The 20,379-nt window shown below is 64.8% G+C and overlaps 3 protein-coding genes across 6 annotated transcripts; 2 read left to right on the plus strand and 1 right to left on the minus strand.

The window, feature by feature from the left end:
- The first annotated feature begins 51 nt into the window (after window positions 1–51).
- On the plus strand, window positions 52–5,814 carry ATAT1 (alpha tubulin acetyltransferase 1). Of its 2 annotated transcripts, XM_082299965.1 has the most exons (10): window positions 52–181; window positions 342–402; window positions 705–787; window positions 1,137–1,197; window positions 1,948–2,061; window positions 2,585–2,686; window positions 2,956–3,001; window positions 3,636–3,710; window positions 4,011–4,149; window positions 5,161–5,814. In XM_082299965.1, exons 1-10 carry the CDS (start codon window positions 84–86, stop codon window positions 5,183–5,185), a joined length of 804 nt encoding a protein of 267 aa, XP_082156091.1. In that variant the 5' UTR covers window positions 52–83; the 3' UTR covers window positions 5,186–5,814. The 2 variants fall into 2 exon arrangements, with proteins under 2 accessions (XP_082156091.1, XP_082156092.1); XM_082299966.1 differs by lacking the exon at window positions 2,585–2,686.
- A 311-nt stretch (window positions 5,815–6,125) lies between these two features.
- On the plus strand, window positions 6,126–8,616 carry LOC309584063 (uncharacterized protein C6orf136 homolog). 2 transcript variants are annotated; one of them, XM_082299969.1, is made up of 6 exons: window positions 6,126–6,358; window positions 6,784–7,077; window positions 7,167–7,255; window positions 7,362–7,562; window positions 8,257–8,326; window positions 8,412–8,616. In XM_082299969.1, exons 1-6 carry the CDS (start codon window positions 6,230–6,232, stop codon window positions 8,493–8,495), a joined length of 867 nt encoding a protein of 288 aa, XP_082156095.1. In that variant the 5' UTR covers window positions 6,126–6,229; the 3' UTR covers window positions 8,496–8,616. The 2 variants fall into 2 exon arrangements, with proteins under 2 accessions (XP_082156095.1, XP_082156096.1); XM_082299970.1 differs by having other exon boundaries at window positions 8,297–8,326.
- Window positions 8,617–8,725: 109 nt separating this feature from the next.
- DHX16 (DEAH-box helicase 16) lies at window positions 8,726–19,927 on the minus strand. Of its 2 annotated transcripts, none has more exons than XM_082300098.1 (20): window positions 19,712–19,927; window positions 18,959–19,188; window positions 18,070–18,217; window positions 17,908–17,964; window positions 17,539–17,793; window positions 16,301–16,519; window positions 14,467–14,655; window positions 13,829–13,939; window positions 13,500–13,615; window positions 13,206–13,416; window positions 12,992–13,090; window positions 12,739–12,891; window positions 12,425–12,565; window positions 11,725–11,887; window positions 10,856–10,974; window positions 10,691–10,758; window positions 10,014–10,176; window positions 9,649–9,810; window positions 9,375–9,548; window positions 8,726–8,882 (listed from the first exon to the last, which is right to left on the minus strand). In XM_082300098.1, exons 1-20 carry the CDS (start codon window positions 19,910–19,912, stop codon window positions 8,754–8,756), a joined length of 3,108 nt encoding a protein of 1,035 aa, XP_082156224.1. In that variant the 5' UTR covers window positions 19,913–19,927; the 3' UTR covers window positions 8,726–8,753. The 2 variants fall into 2 exon arrangements, with proteins under 2 accessions (XP_082156224.1, XP_082156223.1); XM_082300097.1 differs by having other exon boundaries at window positions 16,301–16,522.
- Window positions 19,928–20,379: the final 452 nt, after the last annotated feature.

A 20,379-nucleotide genomic window follows, 5' to 3' on the forward strand; every position in this document is an offset into this window, starting at 1 on the left:
CGGGCCGGGCCCGGCGGGCGGAGGAGGCGGCGGCGGCGGCGGGGCCGGGCCGGGCCGGGCCGGGCCGGGCCCGGGGATCGACCATGGAGTTCCCCTTCGACCTGGCGCCGGTGCTGGGCGAGCGGTTTTGCGTCGTGGATCAGCACCTGCGGCCCGCGGGGCGCGGCGGCACCGCCAAACGGTACCGGGAGCCGCGCGGGGCAGGGCGGGAAGGGCGGGCGCGGGGCTTGCCGGGAAACTGGCGGACCCCGCGGTTTTGGGAGGATTTGGGGGGATTTTGGGGGTTTTTGTGAGGGGAAGGTGGGGTGACAATGGCTCCTGTCGGTGTCCCCTCGGCGCAGGGAGGAGCTGGAGCAGCAGCTGAGGACGGTGATCGATGAGCTGGGCAAAGCCTCGGCCAAGGTGGGGGGCACTGGGAGCACTGGGGGGTTACTGGGGACAATGGGAGGAAGGAACTGAGGCCGTCCCAGGGGTCACTGAGGGGTTTGAGGGGGTCACTGGGGACAATGGGAGGTCAGAGGGGGTCCCCAGGCATCAAGGAGGGGTCCTGGGGAGGGGTCCCTGGGGACAATGGGAGGTCCAAGGGGGGTTTCTGGGGAAAGCTGGGCGGTCCCAGGGGGCGTGAGGGGGTCCTAAAGGGGAGGAATGAGGGGTCACAAAGGGTCCCGGGGGGGTCATGGGGGGTCCCGTGTCCCCCCAGGCAGGCCCAGGGCCTCTCCACCCCCGTGACCAGCGCGGCCCGAATGGAGAGCAACCGGCACGTGCTGTACATCCTGAGGGACACGCGGTGAGACCCCAAAAACGCCCCCAAAAGAACCCCAAAATGCTCCCTAAACATCCCCAAAACGTGTTCCCAATATCCCCCCAAGCACCCTAAAATATTCCCTAAATAACCCCAAAACATTCCCAAAAATCACCCCCCGACGGGCACGTGCTGTACATCCTGAGGGACCCCCAAACCCCCCAAAATAGCATCAAAATTACCCCCAAAACCCCCCCTTGGACCCTCCAAATTCCCCCTGAGGCCACCCAGAATCCTTCGAATCCCTCCGTATCCCCTCAAACCCCCAAATTCCCTGCTCAAATCCCCTTTTCCACCCCAAATCCCCCTCAAATCCCCCCAAATTCCCCCCCAGCTCCCCCAAAGGCGCCGTGCTCGGGTTCCTCAAGGTGGGCTACAAGAAACTTTTCCTGCTGGTGAGTCCCGGGAATTTTTGGGGTCCCTGGGATGGATCCTGTGGGATTTGGGGTGGGTCTGGTGGGATTTGGGGTGGATCCAGCAGGATTTGGGATGGATCAGGTGGGATTTGGGATGGATCCCGTGGGATTTGGGGTGGATCTGGTGGGATTTGGGGTGGGTCTGGTGGGATTTGGGGTGGATCCAGCAGGATTTGGGATGGATCCTGTGGGATTTGGGGTGGATCAGGTGGGATTTGGGGTGGATCAGGTGGGATTTGGGGTGGATCCCGTGGGATTTGGGATGGATCCTGTGGGATTTGGGGTGGATCTGGTGGGATTTGGGGTGGGTCTGGTGGGATTTGGGGTGGATCCAGCAGGATTTGGGATGGATCCTGTGGGATTTGGGGTGGATCCAGCAGGATTTGGGATGGATCCAGTGGGATTTGGGATGGATCCCGTGGGATTTGGGGTGGATCAGGTGGGATTTGGGGTGGATCAGGTGGGGTTTGGGGTGGATCCCGTGGGATTTGGGGTGGATCCCGTGGGATTTGGGGTGGATCCCATGGGATTTGGGGTGGATCAGGTGGGATTTGGGGTGGATCCAGCAGGATTTGGGGTGGATCCAGCAGGATTTGGGATGGATCCCGTGGGATTTGGGGTGGGTCTGGTGGGATTTGGGGTGGATCCCGTGGGATTTGGGGTGGATCCCGTGGGATTTGGGGTGGATCCCATGGGATTCGGGGTCCCCACTCCCCGTGTGCCCCCCAGGACCGGGACGGGTCCCACGTCGAGGTGGAGCCTCTGTGTGTCCTGGATTTTTACATCCACGAATCCCAACAGCGCCGGGGGCTCGGCCGGGAGCTCTTCCGGGAGATGCTGCAGGTGCTGGGGGCAGGAAAAAGGGGGATTTTGGGGGGAAAAATGGGGATTTTGGGGGGAAAAATGGGGATTTTGGGGGGAAAATGCTAATTTTAAGGGGGGAGATGGAGGAATTTTGGGGAGAAAATGGTAATTTTTGAGGGGAAAAAATGAGGATTTTTGGAGGGAATTTTGGGGGGAAAATGGTAATTTGAAAGAGAAAAAATGAGGATTTTTGGGGGGAAAATGAGACTTTTGGGGCAAAAAAAATGGGGATTTTGGGGGAAAAAAGGTAATTTTAAGAGAAAAAAAACCCCAGGATTTCTGGGAGCAATTTTGGGGGGGAAACGGTAATTTTAAGGGGGGAAAAAGAGGATTTGGGGGAGAAAATGGTAATTTTAGGGTGAAAAAAGAGGATTTTGGGGTGAAAATGGGAATTTGGCGGGGGGGATGGGGATTTTGAGGGGAGAACGGGAATTCTGGGCAGGAAAAGGAAAATCGTTTTGGGGAAGAAGGGAATTTTGGGGCTGATGTGGCGGAATTGCAGCGGGAGAGGGTGCAGCCCGAGAAGCTGGCCGTGGACAGACCCTCGGAAAAGCTCCTGGGGTTCCTCCGGAAACATTTCGGGCTCTGCGACCTCATCCCGCAGGTGGGAGAAGGAAATAATTAATGAAGTACTGAATAATTAATTTTTTTTAATGGTTTTTTGGTTGTACGCCAACGATTGGCTTTTCAGTAAGTTGAGTATTTTGTTTCAAAGGAGGAGTTAGAGGTTGAATGTTTTAGCTGGGGAGGGGGAATTCCATTAAATATTGAAATAAACTTTAATTTCATATTCATTTATGAATGTGCTTGTAATTAACAGGGTAATGAGGTTAATTAGGGTTACATGGAGCTCGTTGTTCTTGCCCTTTCCAGGTGAACAATTTCGTCATCTTTGAGGGGTTTTTCTCCACCAGAACTGGTGAGTCCGGGCCCAACTCCCCCCCCCTTTTCCAGGGAATCCCTCTGTGGATTCCAGGGGATCCCTGGGGGGATTTTGGGCTGGATTCCAGGGAATTCTGGTGTGAATTCTGGCTGTCGGCCTGGGGGGGGTTGGGCTGGATGTGGGGTGGATTTCGGTGTTCACCGGGGTGGATTTTGGGGTGGATTTCGGTGTTTGGGAGGATTTTGGGGTGGATTTGGGCTGGATTTCAGTGTTCACCTGGGAGGATTTTGGGCTGGATTTGGGGTGGATTTCAGTGTTTGGGAGGATTTGGGGTGGATTTCGGTGTTTGCTGGGGTGGATTTTGGGCTGGATTTCGGTGTTGGCCTGGGTGGATTTTGGGCTGGATTTGGGGTGGATTTCAGTGTTTGGGAGGATTTGGGGTGGATTTCGGTGTTTGCCGGGGTGGATTTTGCCTGGGTGGATTTTGGGCTGGATTTCGGTGTTTGCCGGGGTGGATTTTGGGCTGGATTTGGGGTGGATTTCAGTGTTTGGGAGGGTGGATTTTGGGCTGGATTTCGGTGTTCACTTGGGAGGATTTTGGGGCCGGATTCCTGCGTTTCGTGGGCGTTACCCGGGGTCACTCCCGTGCCTGACCCCGCTGTCCCCACAGTCCCTGCCCGGCGCCCGTTCCCGCGGCCGCGGCCGGAGGAGCCCATCAAGCCGTACTCGCTGACCGAGCGTGACTGTGAGGGCCCGGCCGGGCGGGGGCGGGGGGCGTGGCCAGTGGGTGACGTCATGGGTGTGGTCAGTGGGTGGGGCATTGGGTGTGGTCAGTGGGTGACGTCATGGGTGTGGTCAGTGGGTGGGGCATTGGGTGTGGTCAGTGAGTGTGGGTGTGGTCAGTGGGTGGTGCAGTGGGTGTGGTCAGTGGGTGTGGGTGTGGTCAGTGGGTGGGGCAATGGGTGTGGTCAGTGGGTGGTGCAGTGGGTGTGGTCAGTGGGTGTGGTCGTGGGCGTGGCCCCTGACGTCCCCTGCGTCCCCCCAGTCCTGCGGGAGGAGCCGGAGCCCCCCTGGCCCTTTAACCTGTCCCGGGGGTCCCCGGTGCGGGGCAGCCTCCGGCCCTTCCTGCTGCGCCGCGAGACCCCCGCGGGGACCCCCCCGGAGCCGCCCCCGCGCCGCGCCAGGTACGGGACGGGAGCGGGGATGGGATCGGGATTGGGATCGGGGGTGGGAGCGGGATTGGGATCGGGATTGGGATCGGGGGTGGGAGCGGGGATGGGAGCAGGGCTGGGATCGGGGATGGGATCAGGATTGGAGGTGGGAGCGGGGGTGGGAGCGGGGCTGGGATCAGGATTGGGATCGGGGCTGGGATCGGGGCTGGGATCAGGATTGGGATCGGGATTGGGATCGGGATTGGGAGCGGGGATGGGATCAGGGCTGGGATCAGGATTGGGATCGGGATTGGGATCGGGATTGGGAGCGGGGATGGGATCAGGACTGGGATCGGGACTGGGATCGCTTTGGGGATTGTTTTGGGCCCAATTTTGGGCTCACTTTGGGATCAGCTTTGGGTCAGAGTCAGGGTTTGGGTTGGGCTCGTTTTGGGATTGATTTTGAGATAGGTTTGGGCTCAGTTTTGGGCTGGATTTTGGGCTTAGTTTGGGCTGGATTCTGGGCTCAGTTTTAGGATCGGGTTTGGGATGGATTCTGGGCTCAGTTTTAGGATCGGGTTTGGGATGGATTCTGGGCTCAGTTTTAGGATCAGGTTTGGGATGGATTCTGGGCTCAGTTTTAGGATCAGGTTTGGGATGAATTCTGGGCTCAGTTTTAGGATCAGGTTTGGGCTGGATTCTGGGCTCAGTTTTAGGATCGGGTTTGGGATGGATTCTGGGCTCAGTTTTAGGATCAGGTTTGGGCTGGATTCTGGGCTCAGTTTTAGGATCGGGTTTGGGATGGATTCTGGGCTCAGTTTTAGGATCGGGTTTGGGATGGATTCTGGGCTCAGTTTTAGGATCAGGTTTGGGCTGGATTCTGGGCTCAGTTTTAGGATCGGGTTTGGGATGGATTCTGGGCTCAGTTTTAGGATCGGGTTTGGGCTGGATTCTGGGCTCAGTTTTAGGATCGGGTTTGGGATGGATTCTGGGCTCAGTTTTAGGCATTTGGGGCTCAGGTTGAGGTGTTTTCCCCCCCCGCAGCTCCTTGGGGCGCGTCGGCCGCTGACCTCCCCCAGTCCTTCGCCCCTCTGGCCACTGACCCCTCTCCCCTCCGGCCACTGCCTCCCCCTGGCCACTGGTCCCCCCTCACTCCGGCCACTGACCCCTCTTGGCCACTGACCCTCCTCGGCCGGGCCGTGGGGGGGGATGGGGCCACCTGGATTTTGGGGGGGCTGGGGACAACTGGGAGCCCCATGGACTCAACTGGGAACCAGTTTCTGCCCCACATGGACTCAATGGGAACCAGTTCCTGCCCCATAACCCCCACTGGGACCAGTTCCTACCCCACTGGGACCAGTTCCTGCTCCATAACCCCACTGGAAACCGGTGCCTGCCCCACGGGTGCCTGTCCGTGCCCCATAACCCCACTGGGACCAGTTCCTGCCCCACAGCTCTACTGGGAACCAGTTGCTACCCCACTGGGACCACTTCCCGCACCATAACCCCACTGGGACCAGTTCCTGCCCCACTGGAAACCGGTGCCTGCCCCACGGGTACCTGTCCGTGCCCCGTAACCCCACTGGGACCAGTTCCTGCCCCACTGGGACCAGTTCCCGCCCCACAACCCCACTGGAACCAGTTCCCGCCCCCGTGGGTGCCCTTTCCCCCCCCGCACGGCCCCGGGGGGGGGTTCCTTTCTCCTCCTCCCCGCTCGTTTTTGGGGACATTTCAATAAAATCGGTGACTCCGAGCTGCGTTTCGTTCTTGGCGACTCCTCCGGGCGGTGTGGGCGTGGCTTATTCACTACGTTACCCATATATGGCCTCAGCCCCGCCCCCGAGCGTGAGAGCGCGGTTCCTATTGGCTGCCGCCGCGTGGCCCCGCCCCCTTCGCTCCCTTATGAATGAAGGGCGGGCGGGCGGTAACGGCGCGGAGCCACCGCGCATGCGCAGCCCGCTCCGGGTCACCTTCCCGCGCTCGGCGCACGCGCCCTGCGCTGAGGGGGGAAGCGCGCGCGGCCCGCGCAGGCGCGGAGCGAGCGCCCGGCGTGAGGGGAAGAGGAGGCGGCAGCGCCAGCGGGGACAGCGACGAGCGGGGCGCCGTGGCCGCCATGTACCGGCACGTCACCGCCACCGTCACCGCCGCCGTCCGCCTCCGGCCCGGCCGCGCCTGGGCCCCGGCAGCGGCCGCAGCGGCCGGAACGACCCCGCCGCGTCGCCGCTACCGAGCGCGGCTGCAAGTGAGGGGAGCGCGCTGAGGGGGGAGAGGGGCGGGGCTATGCAAATTAGGGTCGCGGAGTGGGTGGGGTTATGTCAATAGGAGGTGTGGCGGGTATTGGGAGGGGGCGGGGTTATGCAAAAAATGGCGTAGCGTTTGTTTGGGGAGAAAAAGGGTTATGCAAATGGAGATGGGGTGGGCGGGGCCATGCAAATAGAGCTGCGTGGGAAAAGAAGGGATGGGCGTGGCTATGCAAATAAGTTCCTTAAATAGTTTCTGTTTGCCGCCAGCAGAGGCGTGGTTATGCAAATCGAGGGCGGGGTTTAAGCGCTGGGGGCGGAGCCAGGGTGCAACCCGCACCCACCCCTGGGGGGGTCCCTGCTGCTCCCAGCCCCCTCCCCAAATGGTTCCGATCCCAAATCCCGCTTTTTTCCCCCCCATTCGCAGGACCTGGAGCCCCCCCTGGGCCCTGGCCCGGCCCTGGCCCTGCTGCCCCCCCCACACTGTCCCCAGGCCCGGCCCCCCGGGACCCCCCCGCGGGGGCTGGAGGGGCTCGGGGGTCCGGTCACCACGGTGGACGGGCGGCGTGAGGACGACATCGCCATCAGGGACCCCCCCCGGCTGCTGCTGGGACCCCCGGGACCCCCCCCGGGCACCCCCGGGACCCCCCCCGGCCGCCGGCCCAACCCCCCCTCCATGGAGGAGCACTTGGCCACGATGCACGAGAAGCTGCGGCACGAGGTGACAGCGGGGAGGGGGTGACAAAACTGGGGGGGGATTGACGAGAAGGGGAGGTGACAGCAGCCCCGGTGACCCCCCTGTCCCCCCAGCTCCCCAATTTCTTCCTGAAGATCCCGGACTACGCCCTGTACGCCCCCGACGTGGAGTTCCAGTGCCACCTGCTGCACCTGCACACGCGGTGGGTGACGCCGGGGGGGTGGGTGACAGCCCTGTCAGGGCCGGGGGTGCTCCGGCAGCCCGGGGACGCCGCTGGCGCGGGGCGGTGACGGCGCTGCTGTCCCCAGGGGCCGTGCCATGTACGCGGTGGCCGTGGCGCTGTGCCGGGCGCTGGCCTGGGGCTACTTTGCCAGCCTGAGGCTGGAGGTGCTGGCGCTGACCCGGCACCCCGAGGACTGGAGCGTCCGAGCGCGCTGGCGCCTGACCGGGCTGCCCCTGCACCTGCTGCTGCTGCGCTGGTACCGCCGCGACAAACGGGCGCTGCTCAGGTGAGGGACGCGCCTGCGGCACCCCCTGTGTGGCACCCGCCGCTGTGGCACCCCCTGTGTCACCTGTGTCACCCCCTGTGTGTCACATGTGTCACCCCCTGTGTGGCACCCGCCGCTGTGGCACCCCCTGTGTCACCTGTGTCACCCTCCTGTATGCCACCCCCCCGTGTGTCACCCCCTGTCACCCCTATGTGTCACCCCTGTGTCACCCCGCGTCACCTCCCTGTGTCACCTGCGGCACCCCCTGTGTCACCCCCTGTGTCACCTGCGGCACCCCCTGTGTGGCACCCGCCGGTGTGGCACCCCCGTGTCACCTGTGTCACCCTCCTGTATGCCACCCCCCCGTGTGTCACCTGTGTCACCCCCTGTCACCCCTGTGTCACCTCCCTGTGTCACCCTCCTGTGTGTCACCCCCTCGTATCACCTCCCTGTGTCACCCCCTGTGTGTCACCCTGTGTGTCACTCCCCGTGTGTCACCCCATGTGTCACCCCCTTCTACCAGGACAAGTGGCACCTGCTGCGCTCAGTGATGCACCTGGGCCACCCCTGTGTCACTCCCAGTCCCCTTTGTCACCCCTGTGTCACCCTCCTGTGTCACCCCTTTGTCACCCCCCTGTGTCACCCCCTGCCCCCCCCAGGGGGTTGATGCCACCTCTGTCTCCGATGTCCCCAAGTGTCCCCGTGTCCCCCCCAGGTCTTACGACGCCTTCTCCACCTTCTTCCTCAACTCGCAGGGGCTCATCCGCTGCCACCGCGTGGACAAGGTGAGTCTGGGGACACCTGGGGGACACCTGGGGGACACCTGGGGACGTCCCTGGTGTCCCCTGACCCCGTGTCCCCCCCCCCCAGCTGATGCCAGCCCCCACGGCCGTCCCCGAGCCCAAGAAGCTGCTGGTGGCCGCGGCGCTGGCCATGGCCCTGGCCCGGCCCTGAAGTCGCCGAGGGGGACACCTGAGCGCCCCTCCCCCCTCGGAGTGTCCCCTTCTGTCCCCTCCCCTGTCCCCCCCTCGCCCCCCCTTAACTTAATGTACAGAATAAACTCAGCGAGCGGTGACAGAGGGCACAGCAGCGTCCCCGGGCGCGGGGCTGGCGCCGATCCTCTGCCGCAGGGGCTGTATTGGGGCGCCCCCGGATGTCCCCAAGCGTCCCCAGATGTCCCCAAACGTCCCCAGGTGTCCCCCCCCGGGGGGGTCAGCCCAGCTCTTCCCGCGATTTTCCGGCTTTTTTGGGCATCTTGCGGCCGCTGCCGTCCTCGAGCTCCTTGGCCTGGTAGTAGTGGGGGGCCACCTCCAGCAGCCAGGCGCTGTCGATCTCGATCACCTGGGGACACAGGGGACACCCGCTGACACCTGGGGACACCTGGGGGCCACCTCCAGTGCTGTGGTCACCTGGGGGGGGAGCTGGGGACACCTCTGGGGACATCTCTGGGGGACACAACCATGGGTTGGGGGTCGCATCTCGTGCTCGGTTGTCTCGGGGTCGCCGCTTTGTCACCTCGGGGATGTGGCTACGGGGTCCTTGTCACTGTGGTCCCCACGTGGGGACCTTGGAGGTGTCCCCAGTGTGTCCCTCATGTCCCTCCCTGTGTCCCCAGCTGTCCCTCACGTCCCTCCCTGTGTCCCCAGCGTGTCCCTCCGTGTGTCCCCAGCTATCCCCGTGTCCCCCTGGGTCCCCACCTGCCGCATGAACTCCTTGGAGGTGCACACCAGCTCGTGGTACAGCACCCGGTGTGTCCCTCACATCCCTCCCTGTGTCCCCAGTGTGTCCCTCACGTCCCTCCCTGTGTCCCCAGCTGTCCCCCTGGGTCCCCACCTGCCGCATGAACTCCTTGGAGGTGCACACCAGCTCGTGGTACAGCACCCAGCGCGGCTGCAGCGCGAACAGGGCGCTGTTGGGGTGGATGAACACCGGCTGCTGGTGCTTCACCGTGCGGTACCCGCCCCGCGCCAGCCGCGCCGTGTGGTAGAAGAACCCGGCTGTGATGGCCTAGGGGGGGACGCAAACGGGGACTCGGTTACTGGCGGGGCGGGGGGGGAGGACTGGGATGGGTCCCGGGGGGTGTTTTGGAGCCGTTTTTGGGACTCACCTTGCGGACGAGGTCCAGGTTGGCCCCGCACGAGGAGGGCGCGATCTCCACGCGCTCCATCAGCCCCTGCAGCTGGTCCCGCACGTCCCTGGCCCTGCGCAGGGACCGCGCCTGCACGAAGTGCTCGTAGCACCACTGCAGGGAGTGGCCGCTGGCCACCCACTGGGACGGCGTTGGGGACGCGCCGACGGAGGGACAGCGGCGTTGGGGACGGGGGGAGGGGACGAGGACATGGAGAAAAGGACACAGAGAAAAGGACACGGAGAAGAGGACACGGAGAAGAGGACACGGTCAGTGCCACCGCCGGACGCCGCCGTGTCCCCAGAGCCGCCGCGGTGTCCCCGGTGTCCCCAGGGCCAGCAGACCTGGTTGTAGACGTTGAGCAGCACCAGGTGGTCCCCGCCGGGGACGCTGAAGGCCACGCGGGCGCTGTCGGCGTGGAGCACCTTGTCCTTGGGCCGGTAGAACACGGCGTTGTTCACCGACAGCATGGCGGCCACCGTCAGCACCTCCTCCGTGCAGCCGTACCTGGGGACGGGGGACGCTCGGGGACATTGGGGACGCTCAGGGGATATTGGGGACACTCGGGATACTCAGGGGACATTGGGGACACTGGGGACACTCGGGATACTCAGGGGACACTCGGGACACTCAGGGGACTTTCAGGGGACATAGGGAACGCTCAGGGGACACTTGGGGCACTCGGGACATTGGGGACGCTTGGGGGACACTCGGGACGCTCAGGAGACATTTGGGACACTCAGGGGACATTGGGGACATTGGGGACACTGAGGGGGACATTGGTGACACTCGGGGGACACTCAGGGGACATTGGTGACACTCAGGGGACACTGGGGGGACACTTGGGGGACACTCAGGGGACATTGGGGGGACACTCGGGGAACACTCGGGACACTGGGGACGCTCAGGGGACGCTCAGGGGACACTCAGGGGACGCTCGGGGGACACTCAGGGGATGCTGGGGACACTCGGGACACTGGGGGGACACTGGGGGGACACTGGGGACTCGGCCGTCACTCACTGCTCGCTCGCCAGGATCATCTTGGCCAACATGGGCTCCACGGGCAGCTCCGCCATGCGCCGGCCCAGCTGCCACGGGACACCAGTTAGAACCAGTCCCGGACCAGCGCCGCGCCGCTAACGGCGCCCGGCGAGCCCTCCCAGTTCATCCCAGTGCTCCCAGTACCGTGGTGAGCTCTCCCAGGTGGTTGAGGGCGCCCAGGGCGTAGAGCTGCTCCAGCGCCAGCACCAGCGTCTCGTGGGGCGGCGGGTCCAGGAAGTCGAAGTGGATCAGGTCGTTGATCCCTGGGGACGCCCCGGTGTCCCCCCGATGGCACCTCCACGTCCCCAAGGTGCCACCGGGGCTCCCCAGCCCCCCCCGAGCCCGGGGACACCCCGAGCTTGGCACCAAGGTCCCCCTGAGGTGCCCCGGGATGGTCCCAGAATGTCCCAGGGATCCCTAAAACGTCACCTGAGGGGCATCAATGGTCCCTAAAATGTCCCTTAGGATACCCCAGTACCCCCAAGATGCTCCCAGTGCCTCCCAGTGGCCTCCCAGTCCCTCCCAGTGGCCTCCCAGTGCCTCACCCAGGCTCTTGAGCAGCAGCACCAGGGAGCCCAGGTCTGTCCTGACACCCCCAGAGCCCCAGAAATGCCCCTTTATCCCCCTAAGTCTCCCCATTAACGCCCTCCCGGTGCCTCCCAGTGCCTCCCAGTCCCTCCCAATGCCTCCCAGCGCCTCACCCAGGCTCTTGAGCGGCAGCACCAGGGAGCCCAGGTCTGTCCTGACACCCCCAGAGCCCCAAAAAGGCCCCTTTAACCCCCCAAAACTCCCGGTTAATGCCCTCCCAGTGCCTCCCAGTCCCTCCCAGTGCCTCCCAGTCCCTCCCAGTGCCCCCCAGTGCCTCACCCAGCCTCTTGAGCAGCAGCACCAGGGAGCCCAGGTCTGTCCTGACACCCCCAGAGCCCCAGAAATGCCCCTTTAGCCCCCCAAAACTCCCCATTAACGCCCTCCCAGTCCCTCCCAGTGCCTCCAAGTGCCTCCCAGCGCCTCACCCAGGCTCTTGAGCAGCAGCACCAGGGAGCCCAGGTCGGCTCTTTGGATCTCGGGCACCGGGGTCTCCTCCAGCTCGTGCTGGAACGCCCAGGCCGTGTAGAGGCGGAAGCACTTCCCGGGTGCCACCCGCCCCGCCCGGCCGGCGCGCTGGTTGGCAGAGGCCTGGAGGGGACAGCGGGTGGCACCGTCACACCGGGGACACCGCGGGGACCTGGGGGACCTGGGGGACCCTGTGTCTGTGACAGCGACTGGCACAGGTGGCACAGGCGGCACAGGTGGCACAGGTGACAGCACCGCGAGCAGGGCGTCACCAGCAGGGGCTTGGTGCCGGCGTGGGGAGTGGCAGGGGGTGGCAGGGGGTGGCAGGGGGTGACAATAACGTGATCCCAAGTGACAGCAGGTGACACAGGTGGCATTACCCGTGAGCAGGGCATCACCAAGAGTGACTCCATGCCCATGTGGGGAGTGGCAGGGGGTGACAGGGTGACAGGGGGTGGCAATCAGTGACAGCAGGTGACCAAGGTGGCATTACCCACGAGCAGGGGCATCACCAGCAGGGACTTGGTGCCGGTGTGGGGAGTGACAGGGGGTGACAGGGGGTGACAGGGGGTGACAGGGGGTGACACGGGGTGACACGGGGTGACAGGGGGTGACAATAACGTGATCCCAAGTGACAGCAGGTGACCCAGGTGGCATTACCCGCGAGCAGGGCGTCACCACCAGCGACTCCATGCCCGTGCGGGCGCTGTAGCTCTTCTGCTTGCAGAAGCCGGGGTCCAGCACGTACACGATGCCGTCGATGGTCACCGACGTCTCCGCGATGTTGGTGGCCACCACCACCTGCCCAGGGGACGCTCAGGACACGCCCACGGACACGCCCGGACGAGCCCCGCCCCCTTTAGACCCCACCCATTTACACCCCCACCCCTCAAAGCCACACCCCTTTAGACCCCACCCATTCTGACCACACCCTCAGAAGCCCCGCCCACCCTCCCGTTAAAGGGCCAGCGCACCTTCCTGGCGCCGGGGGGCGTGGGCTGGAAGATGCGGGCCTGCAGCTCCGACGGGAGGTTGGCGTAGATGGGCAGCACCAGCAGCTCGGGCAGCCGCGAGCCCAGGCGGCGGCAGCGCTCCTGCAGCAGCTCCACGCACGCCTCGATCTCCTCCTGCCGCCCGCGGGGACACGTCGGGGACGCGCCCAGGGAAACCGTCTCGAGCGTGGGGACGGCGGGAGGGACAGCCAGGGGATGCTCAGGGGACACTGACCTGTCCGGTGAGGAAGACCAGGATGTCCCCGGGGGGTTGGGTGACGTGGATCTGCAGCACCGACACCACGCAGGCCTCCAGGTAGTCGGCCTCGGGAGCCTGAGGGGACACGGGGGGACAGAGGGGACGTCAGCACTGGGGGTCCCCAGCAATCCTCAGGCACCCCCTCCCTTCTCCTGCGTCCCCCGGTGTCCCCAGCTGTCCCCGCCGTCACCTTGGTGTAGTAGATGTCCACCGGGAAGCGCCGCCCGGGGATGCGGAACACGGGCGCGTGGTCGAAGAAGGCCGAGAAGCGCTCGGTGTCCAGCGTGGCCGAGGCCACCAGGACCTTGAGCTGCGGCCGGAAGCGCGCGATGTCCTTGATGAGGCCGAACAGGACGTCCGTGTGCAGCGTCCGCTCGTGCGCCTCGTCCACCATGATCACGCTGGGGACGGCCACAGGGACGCGTCCCCGGTGTGTCCCAAGCCCGGCCGGCCCCGCTCCCCTCCCCGCTGTCCCCGGGCTCACCTGTACGAGGCCAGGTCGGGCTCGGTGAGGAACTCGCGCAGCAGCATCCCGTCCGTCATGTACTTGAGCACCGTCCGCTCCGACGTGCAGTCCTCGAAGCGGATGCTGTAGCCCACCTTGGGGACGAGGGGCAGCTCGCTGGCACCTCCCTGTGGCCGCTCGGGCCACCCCTGTGGTCACTCAGTCCCGCCCTCTGACCGCTCACCCCCCCCCAATTGTCCCTGCAGCGTCACCAGGGTGTGCCCAGGGTGCTCCCCAGGGTGGGGCTGTGTCCCTCCCAGTGTCCCCAGTGTCCCCCCCAGTGTCCCCAGCGTCCCCCCCGGTGTCACCTCGTTGCCCAGCTTGGTGCCCATCTCCACGGCCACCCTCGCTGCCACGCTCATGGCGGCCACGCGCCGCGGCTGCGTCACCCCGATCCTCAGCCCGCCCCGCGTGTAGCCCTGGGGACACCGGGGGGTCGGGGGGGGGTCAGGGGGGTGACAGAGACCCCACACCCCCCAGTGACCCCCCCCACATCACCACTGACCCCCCCAGACCACAACTGACCCCAAACATCAGAGCTGAGCCCCCCAAATCCCCCCCAGAACCCAAAATCCCGTCAAATCCCCTCCCAGTCCCTCCCAGCTCCCTCCCAGTCCTCCCCAGTTCCCTCCCAGTCTCCTCCAGTCCCTCTCAGTCCCCCCAATCCCCTCCCAGTCCCTCCCAATCCCCTCCCAGTCCCCCCAATCCCCTCTCAGTCCCCTCCAGTCCCTCCCAGTCCCCCCAATCCCCTCCCAGTCTCCTCCAGTCCCCCCAATCCCCTTCCAGTCTCCTCCAGTCCCTCCCAGCTCTCTCCCAGTCCCCCCAATCCCCTCCCAGTCTCCTCCAGTCCCTCCCAGTGCCCTCTCAGTCCCCTCCAGTCCCTCCCAATCCCCTCCCAGTCCCCCCAATCTCCTCCCAGTGCCCTCCCAGTCCTTCCCAGCAGCACCTCCTCGTGCAGGTACTGGGGGATCTGGGTGGTCTTCCCCGAGCCCGTCTCGCCCTCGATGACGAGGATTTGGTGCTGGGCCACGGCCGCCACCAGCTCGGCCCGGAAGGGGAAAATGGGGAGCGAGCGGCGGCTGTCCTGCAGCGACTGCCGGCGCCGCTCCGCCTCGGGGACGGCCTCGGGGACGTCCTGGGGACAGCGGGGCCACCTCAGTGCCACCCTCGGTGTCACCGGTGTCACCCCAGTACCACCCTCGGTGTCACCCCAGTGCCACCCTCGGCGTCATCGGTGTCACTCCAGTACCACCCTCGGTGTCACCCAGTGCCACCCTCGGTGTCACCAGTGTCACCCAGTGCCACCCTCAGCGTAATCGGTGTGACCCCAGTGCCACCCTCGGTGTCATCGGTGTCACCTCAGTGCCACCCTCGGTGTCATCGGTGTCACCCCAGAACAGCCCCAGTACCACCAGTGCCCCCCCCACTGTCCCCAGTGCCGGTGCTGCTCTGCCTCAGGGATGCCCTGGGGGGACAGCGGGGTCACACCTCAGCTCACCACGGTTCCATCGGCCCAAATGCCCCTTTTGCCTCCCCAAATCCACCCCAAATCCCCCTTTCCCCTCCCCAAACCCCCTCCCCTCACCCCAAATCCCCCTCTTCCCACCCCAAATCCCCCTTTTCCCTCCCCAAACCCCCTCCCCTCACCCCAAATCCCCCTTTTCCACCCCAAATCCCCCTCTTCCCTCCCCAAACCCCCTCCCCTCACCCCAAATCCCCCTTTTCCCACCCCAAATCCCCCTTTTCCCTCCCCAAATCCCCCTTTTCCCTCCCCAAACCCCCTCCCCTCACCCCAAATCCCCCTTTTCCACCCCAAATCCCCCTTTTCCCACCCCAAATCCCCCTTTTCCCTCCCCAAACCCCCTCCCCTCACCCCAAATCCCCCTTTTCCCTCCCCAAATCCCCCTTTTCCCTCCCCAAACCCCCTCTCCTCACCCCAAATCCCCCTTTTCCCACCCCAAATCCCTCTTTTGCCTCCCCAAATCCACCCCAAATCCCCCTTTTCCCTCCCCAAATCCCCCTTTTCCCTCCCCAAACCCCCTCCCCTCACCCCAAATCCCCCTTTTCCCTCCCCAAATCCCCCTTTTCCCTCCCCAAACCCCCTCCCCTCACCCCAAATCCCCCTTTTCCACCCCAAATCCCCCTTTTCCCTCCCCAAATCCCCCTTTTCCCTCCCCAAACCCCCTCCCCTCACCCCAAATCCCCCTTTTCCCTCCCCAAATCCCCCTTTTCCCTCCCCAAACCCCCTCCCCTCACCCCAAATCCCCCTTTTCCACCCCAAATCCCCCTTTTCCCTCCCCAAATCCCCCTTTTCCCACCCCAAATCCCCCTTTTCCCTCCCCAAATCCCCCTTTTCCCTCCCCAAACCCCCTCTCCTCACCCCAAATCCCCCTTTTCCCACCCCAAACCCCCTCCCCTCACCCCAAATCCCCCTTTTCCCTCCCCAAACCCCCTCCCCTCACCCCAAATCCCCCTTTTCCCTCCCCAAACCCCCTCCCCTCACCCCAAATCCCCCTTTTCCCACCCCAAACCCCCTCCCCTCACCCCAAATCCCCCTTTTCCCTCCCCAAACCCCCTCCCCTCACCCCAAATCCCCCTTTTCCCTCCCCAAACCCCCTCCCCTCACCCCAAATCCCCCTTTTCCCACCCCAAACCCCCTCCCCTCACCCCAAATCCCCCTTTTCCCACCCCAAATCCCCCTTTTCCCTCCCCAAACCCCCTCTCATCACCCCAAATCCCCCTTTTCCCTCCCCAAATCCCCTTTTCCCTGCCCTGCCCACCTTCTGGGGGTCGGTGCCCTCCAGCTGGGCGGCGCTGACGAACTGCACCATCTCGTCCTCCTCCAGCAGCAGCTCGTAGTCGCGGGGCGGCTGCCGCAGGGCGGCGTCGCGGGCCCCGAAGCGCAGCGCGGCCGCTCCCAGCAGCTGCTCCTCCCAGCGCCGCTGCTCGTCCCGGGGGGCCAGCGGCTCCTCGGCCCCCGGCTCCTCCCGCTCCGGGATCTTCTGCGGGGGGACCGACCCGTCAGGGGCGCTGGGAGGGGGGTTGGGGGGGGGATTTGGGGGGCTGGGAGGGGATTTGGGGTGCTGGGAGGGGGCTTGGGGGGGATTTGGGGTGCTGGGAGGGGGTTTGGGGGGGATTTGGGGCAATGGGAGGGGGCTTGCGGGGAGTTTGGGGCACTGGGAGGGGGTTTGGGGTGCTGGGAGGGGGTTTGGGGGGGATTTGGGGCACTGAGAAGGGGTTTGGGGGGGATTTGGGGCACTGAAAAGGGGTTTGGGGGGGATTTGGGGTGCTGAGAGGGGGTTTGGGGGGGGATTTGGGGCAATGGGAGGAGGTTTGGGGGGGATTTGGGGTGCTGGGAGGGGTGTTGGGGTGCTGGGAGGGGGTTTGGGGGGGATTTGGGGCACTGGGAGGGGGTTTGGGGTGCTGGGAGGGGGCTTGGGAGGGATTTGGGGCACTGAGAAGGGGTTTGGGGGGCATTTGGGGTGCTGGGAGGGGGTTTGGGGGGCATTTGGGGTGCTGGGAGGGGGCTTGGGGGGAGTTTGGGGCACTGGGAGGGGGTTTGGGGTGCTGGGAGGGGGTTTGGGGGGGATTTGGGGCACTGAGAAGGGGTGTGGGGGGGATTTGGAGTGCTGGGAGGGGATTTGGGGGGGATTTGGGGTGCTGGGAGGGGGTTTGGGGTGCTGGGAGGGGGTTTGGGGGTGGATTTGGGGCAATGGGAGGGGGTTTGGGGGGGATTTGGGGCACTGGAGGGGATTTGGGGAGAATCAGGGGTCCTGCACAGGATCCTGGAGGTTCCAGGATGGCTTTTGGGTGGCTAAACCCCAAATTCGTGATTCTAACGGGATCCCGGAGGTTCCAGGGAGGATTTTGGGTGGCTAAACCCCGAATTCACAATTCTAACAGGATCTCGGAGATTCCAGGACCGATTTTTAAGGGAACAAATGCAGAATTCCCGATTCCAACCCTCCCGGGACACCCCGGACGTGCTGAATTCCGGGAATCCCGGCGTTTCCCTCACCTTGCCCCGCGTCTCCTCGGGGATGTGGTAGCGGCTGCTCCGCTCCAGCTGCTCCCGGTCCCCGGCCCGTTTGTACTCCCGGGCCAAGTCCCGAACCCGGCGTTTGTAGCGGAGCTCCCGGAGCTCGGGGGCGCTCAGGGAATCCTCCCCGAAGAGCAGCTCCTCGTCCTGGATCTCCAGCTCCAGCTCCTCCAGCTTCTCCCGCTCGCGCTTCGCCAGGTACTCGCGGCGGGAGCGTTTCCGCAGCTCGGGGATCTGCGAGGGGGAGCAGCGGGATGGAAGGGGACGGAAAGAGAACAAAACCAGCACAAAGAGGGGAAAAACGGGGTGGCGGGAAGGGTAAGGAGTGGCAATTTCAGCAGCTCTCACCATGGCTTTTTGATCTTCCTCGGCGATTTTCAGGCGTTTTTGGGCTTCTTCGTAGGCCTGGAGGGGGAAAAAGGGGTGAGGAAGGGGGGAACAGCCCCGATTCTCATCCAAGAGCCCCCAAACCCCTCCTGGGACCCCCCCCAGACGCCCCCCAAGCCCCACCTTGTTGTTGCTCCGAGCCCCCCGGTCCCGTTCCCGGTCGCGGCGCCGCAGCCGCTCGGCGAAGGCGTCGCGCTCCTGCAGGTCCCGCAGCCGCTCCCGCTCCGACGCCTCCCACTCCTCCTCCGGCTCCTCGCGGGGCTCGGCCGCCCTTGGGGAGAGGGAAAAACGGATCAGGGAACCCCAAAAACCCGCCAGGAGCACCGGAATCCAACCCGGGAGCGAAAAAAACCCAACCAGGAGCACAAAAAAGCATCAAAATCCCACCCAGGACCCCAAAATCCCGCTCAGGACCCCCAAGTTCCCACTCAGGACACCAAAATCCCACCCAGGATCCCAGAATCCCACTCAGGATCCCAAAATCCCACCCAGGACACCAAAATCCCACCCAGGATCCCAGAATCCCACCCAGGACCTCAAAATCCCACCCAGGACCCCAGAATCCCACTCAGGATCCCAAAATCCCACTCAGGACGCCAAAATCCCACCCAGGACCCCAGAATCCCACTCAGGATCCCAAAATCCCACCCAGGACCCCAGAATCCCACTCAGGATCCCAAAATCCCACCCAGGACCCCAGAATCCCACTCAGGATCCCAAAATCCCACTCAGGACGCCAAAATCCCACCCAGGACCCCAAAATCCCACTCAGGACCCCAAGTTCCCACCCAGGACCTCAAAATCCCACCCACGACCCCAAGACCCCACTCAGGATCCCAAAATCCCACTCAGGACCCCCAAAATCCACCCAGGAGCCCAAAATCCCCCCTGGGAGCACCAAACTTCTACCCAGGAACCCCAAAACCCACATGTGGTGACCGCCAGGGGCAGAAGTGACCCCAAAACCCCCCGAAATTTGGGAAGGGCCCCCAAAAACCCCGTTTCTACTCACGGCGGGGGTGACGGCGACGCCGCGGCGGCCTCAGGGGGGGACTCGGAGCGGCGCCGTCGCCTCAGGTGACGCCGGCGTGGGCGTGGCTCATTCTGGGCGTGGTCCTGGGCGGGGCCCGGCCCCTCTTCGTCGCTCTCCACCAATCGGTAGCCGCGGTTCTGCCGCTGCAGCTCCAGCGCCGCCCGCTCGGCCGCGCGCCCGGGGGGCTCCCGGGGGGCTTCCCGTGGCACCTGCGGGTGGGGCGGGGTCAGGACACGCCCCACGGCCACGCCCAACATGGCCACACCCAGCTGACCACACCCAATATGACCACGCCCGCCTGACCACACCCAATATGACCACGCCCACCTGGCCACACCCAGCTGACCACACCCAATGTGGCCACGCCCACCCGGTCACACCCAATGTGGCCACGCCCGCACAGCAATGGCCCCGCCCACTGGTATCCAGAGCACAGCCTGATTGGCTGCTGTGCGTAAGCCACGCCCACTCGCGGTGACATCACCTCTAAAGGGCGTTAAAATGCGCCCCCTTCTTGACCAGTTCGCCATCAAGTCCCGCCCCTTTCTGGTTGGCCACGCCCTCAGCACCGTCAATGGCGTTGTAAAGCCACGCCCACACCTGCAGGCCACGCCTCCCTCTCCATCTAAAGCCCCTCCCCCTCGCCCCCCTCAGTGAAAGCCACGCCCCCTCCATTTTCGCGCCTCTCTGAGAAGCCCCTCCCCCCCCGCCCCCTCACGCCGCCCCGCCCACCTTCTCCCACAGCTGGCTCGCGAATTCGCGCACGCGCGGCTCCTCCACGCGCAGGGCCTCGGTCTCTCGCAGCCGCTCCAGCAGCTCCTCCAGGCTGCGGCTCCGCCGCGCCAGCGCCACCAGGAAAGCGGGGACGTGGCGGGCGCTGAGGCCCAGCAGCTCTTGCAGCTGCCCGGACACCCAGCGCTCCAAGGCCGCCATCGCCGCCGCGGCCGCTTCCGCCGTTCCCTCCTCCTCCTCCTCCTCCTCCTCTCCCTCACGGAGCCGCGGCCCAATCAGCGCCCGGCGCGGGAAGCCCTCGGCCAATCAGCGCCCGGCTCGCGCGCCGCGCGTGCGCGGCTCGCCCCTCCCCCTCGCGCCGCGCCGGCTGCGGCCAATCAGAGCGCGCGGCTCGCGGGGCCGCGCCCGCTACCGGCCCTACCGTAATGCCGCGAGCGCGCGCGCGCGGGGCCGTAAGGGCGCGATGAGAAGCGCAGGCCAAAAAGCGGGGGATTTGGGGACACGGGGACAGCCACTCCCGTCACTGTCCCCGATCCATCCACCCATCCATCCATCCCTCCATCCATCCCTCCATCCATCCATCCACCCATCCATCCCTCCATCCATCCTATTTCTCCCCTGGGGCTTCATCGCTTCTTTCCCTTAAAAACGTGATTTTTTTTCCCCCT

Source organism: Coloeus monedula (genome assembly GCF_965178545.1).
Source record: "Coloeus monedula genome assembly, chromosome: 36".
NCBI lineage: Eukaryota > Metazoa > Chordata > Aves > Passeriformes > Corvidae > Coloeus > Coloeus monedula.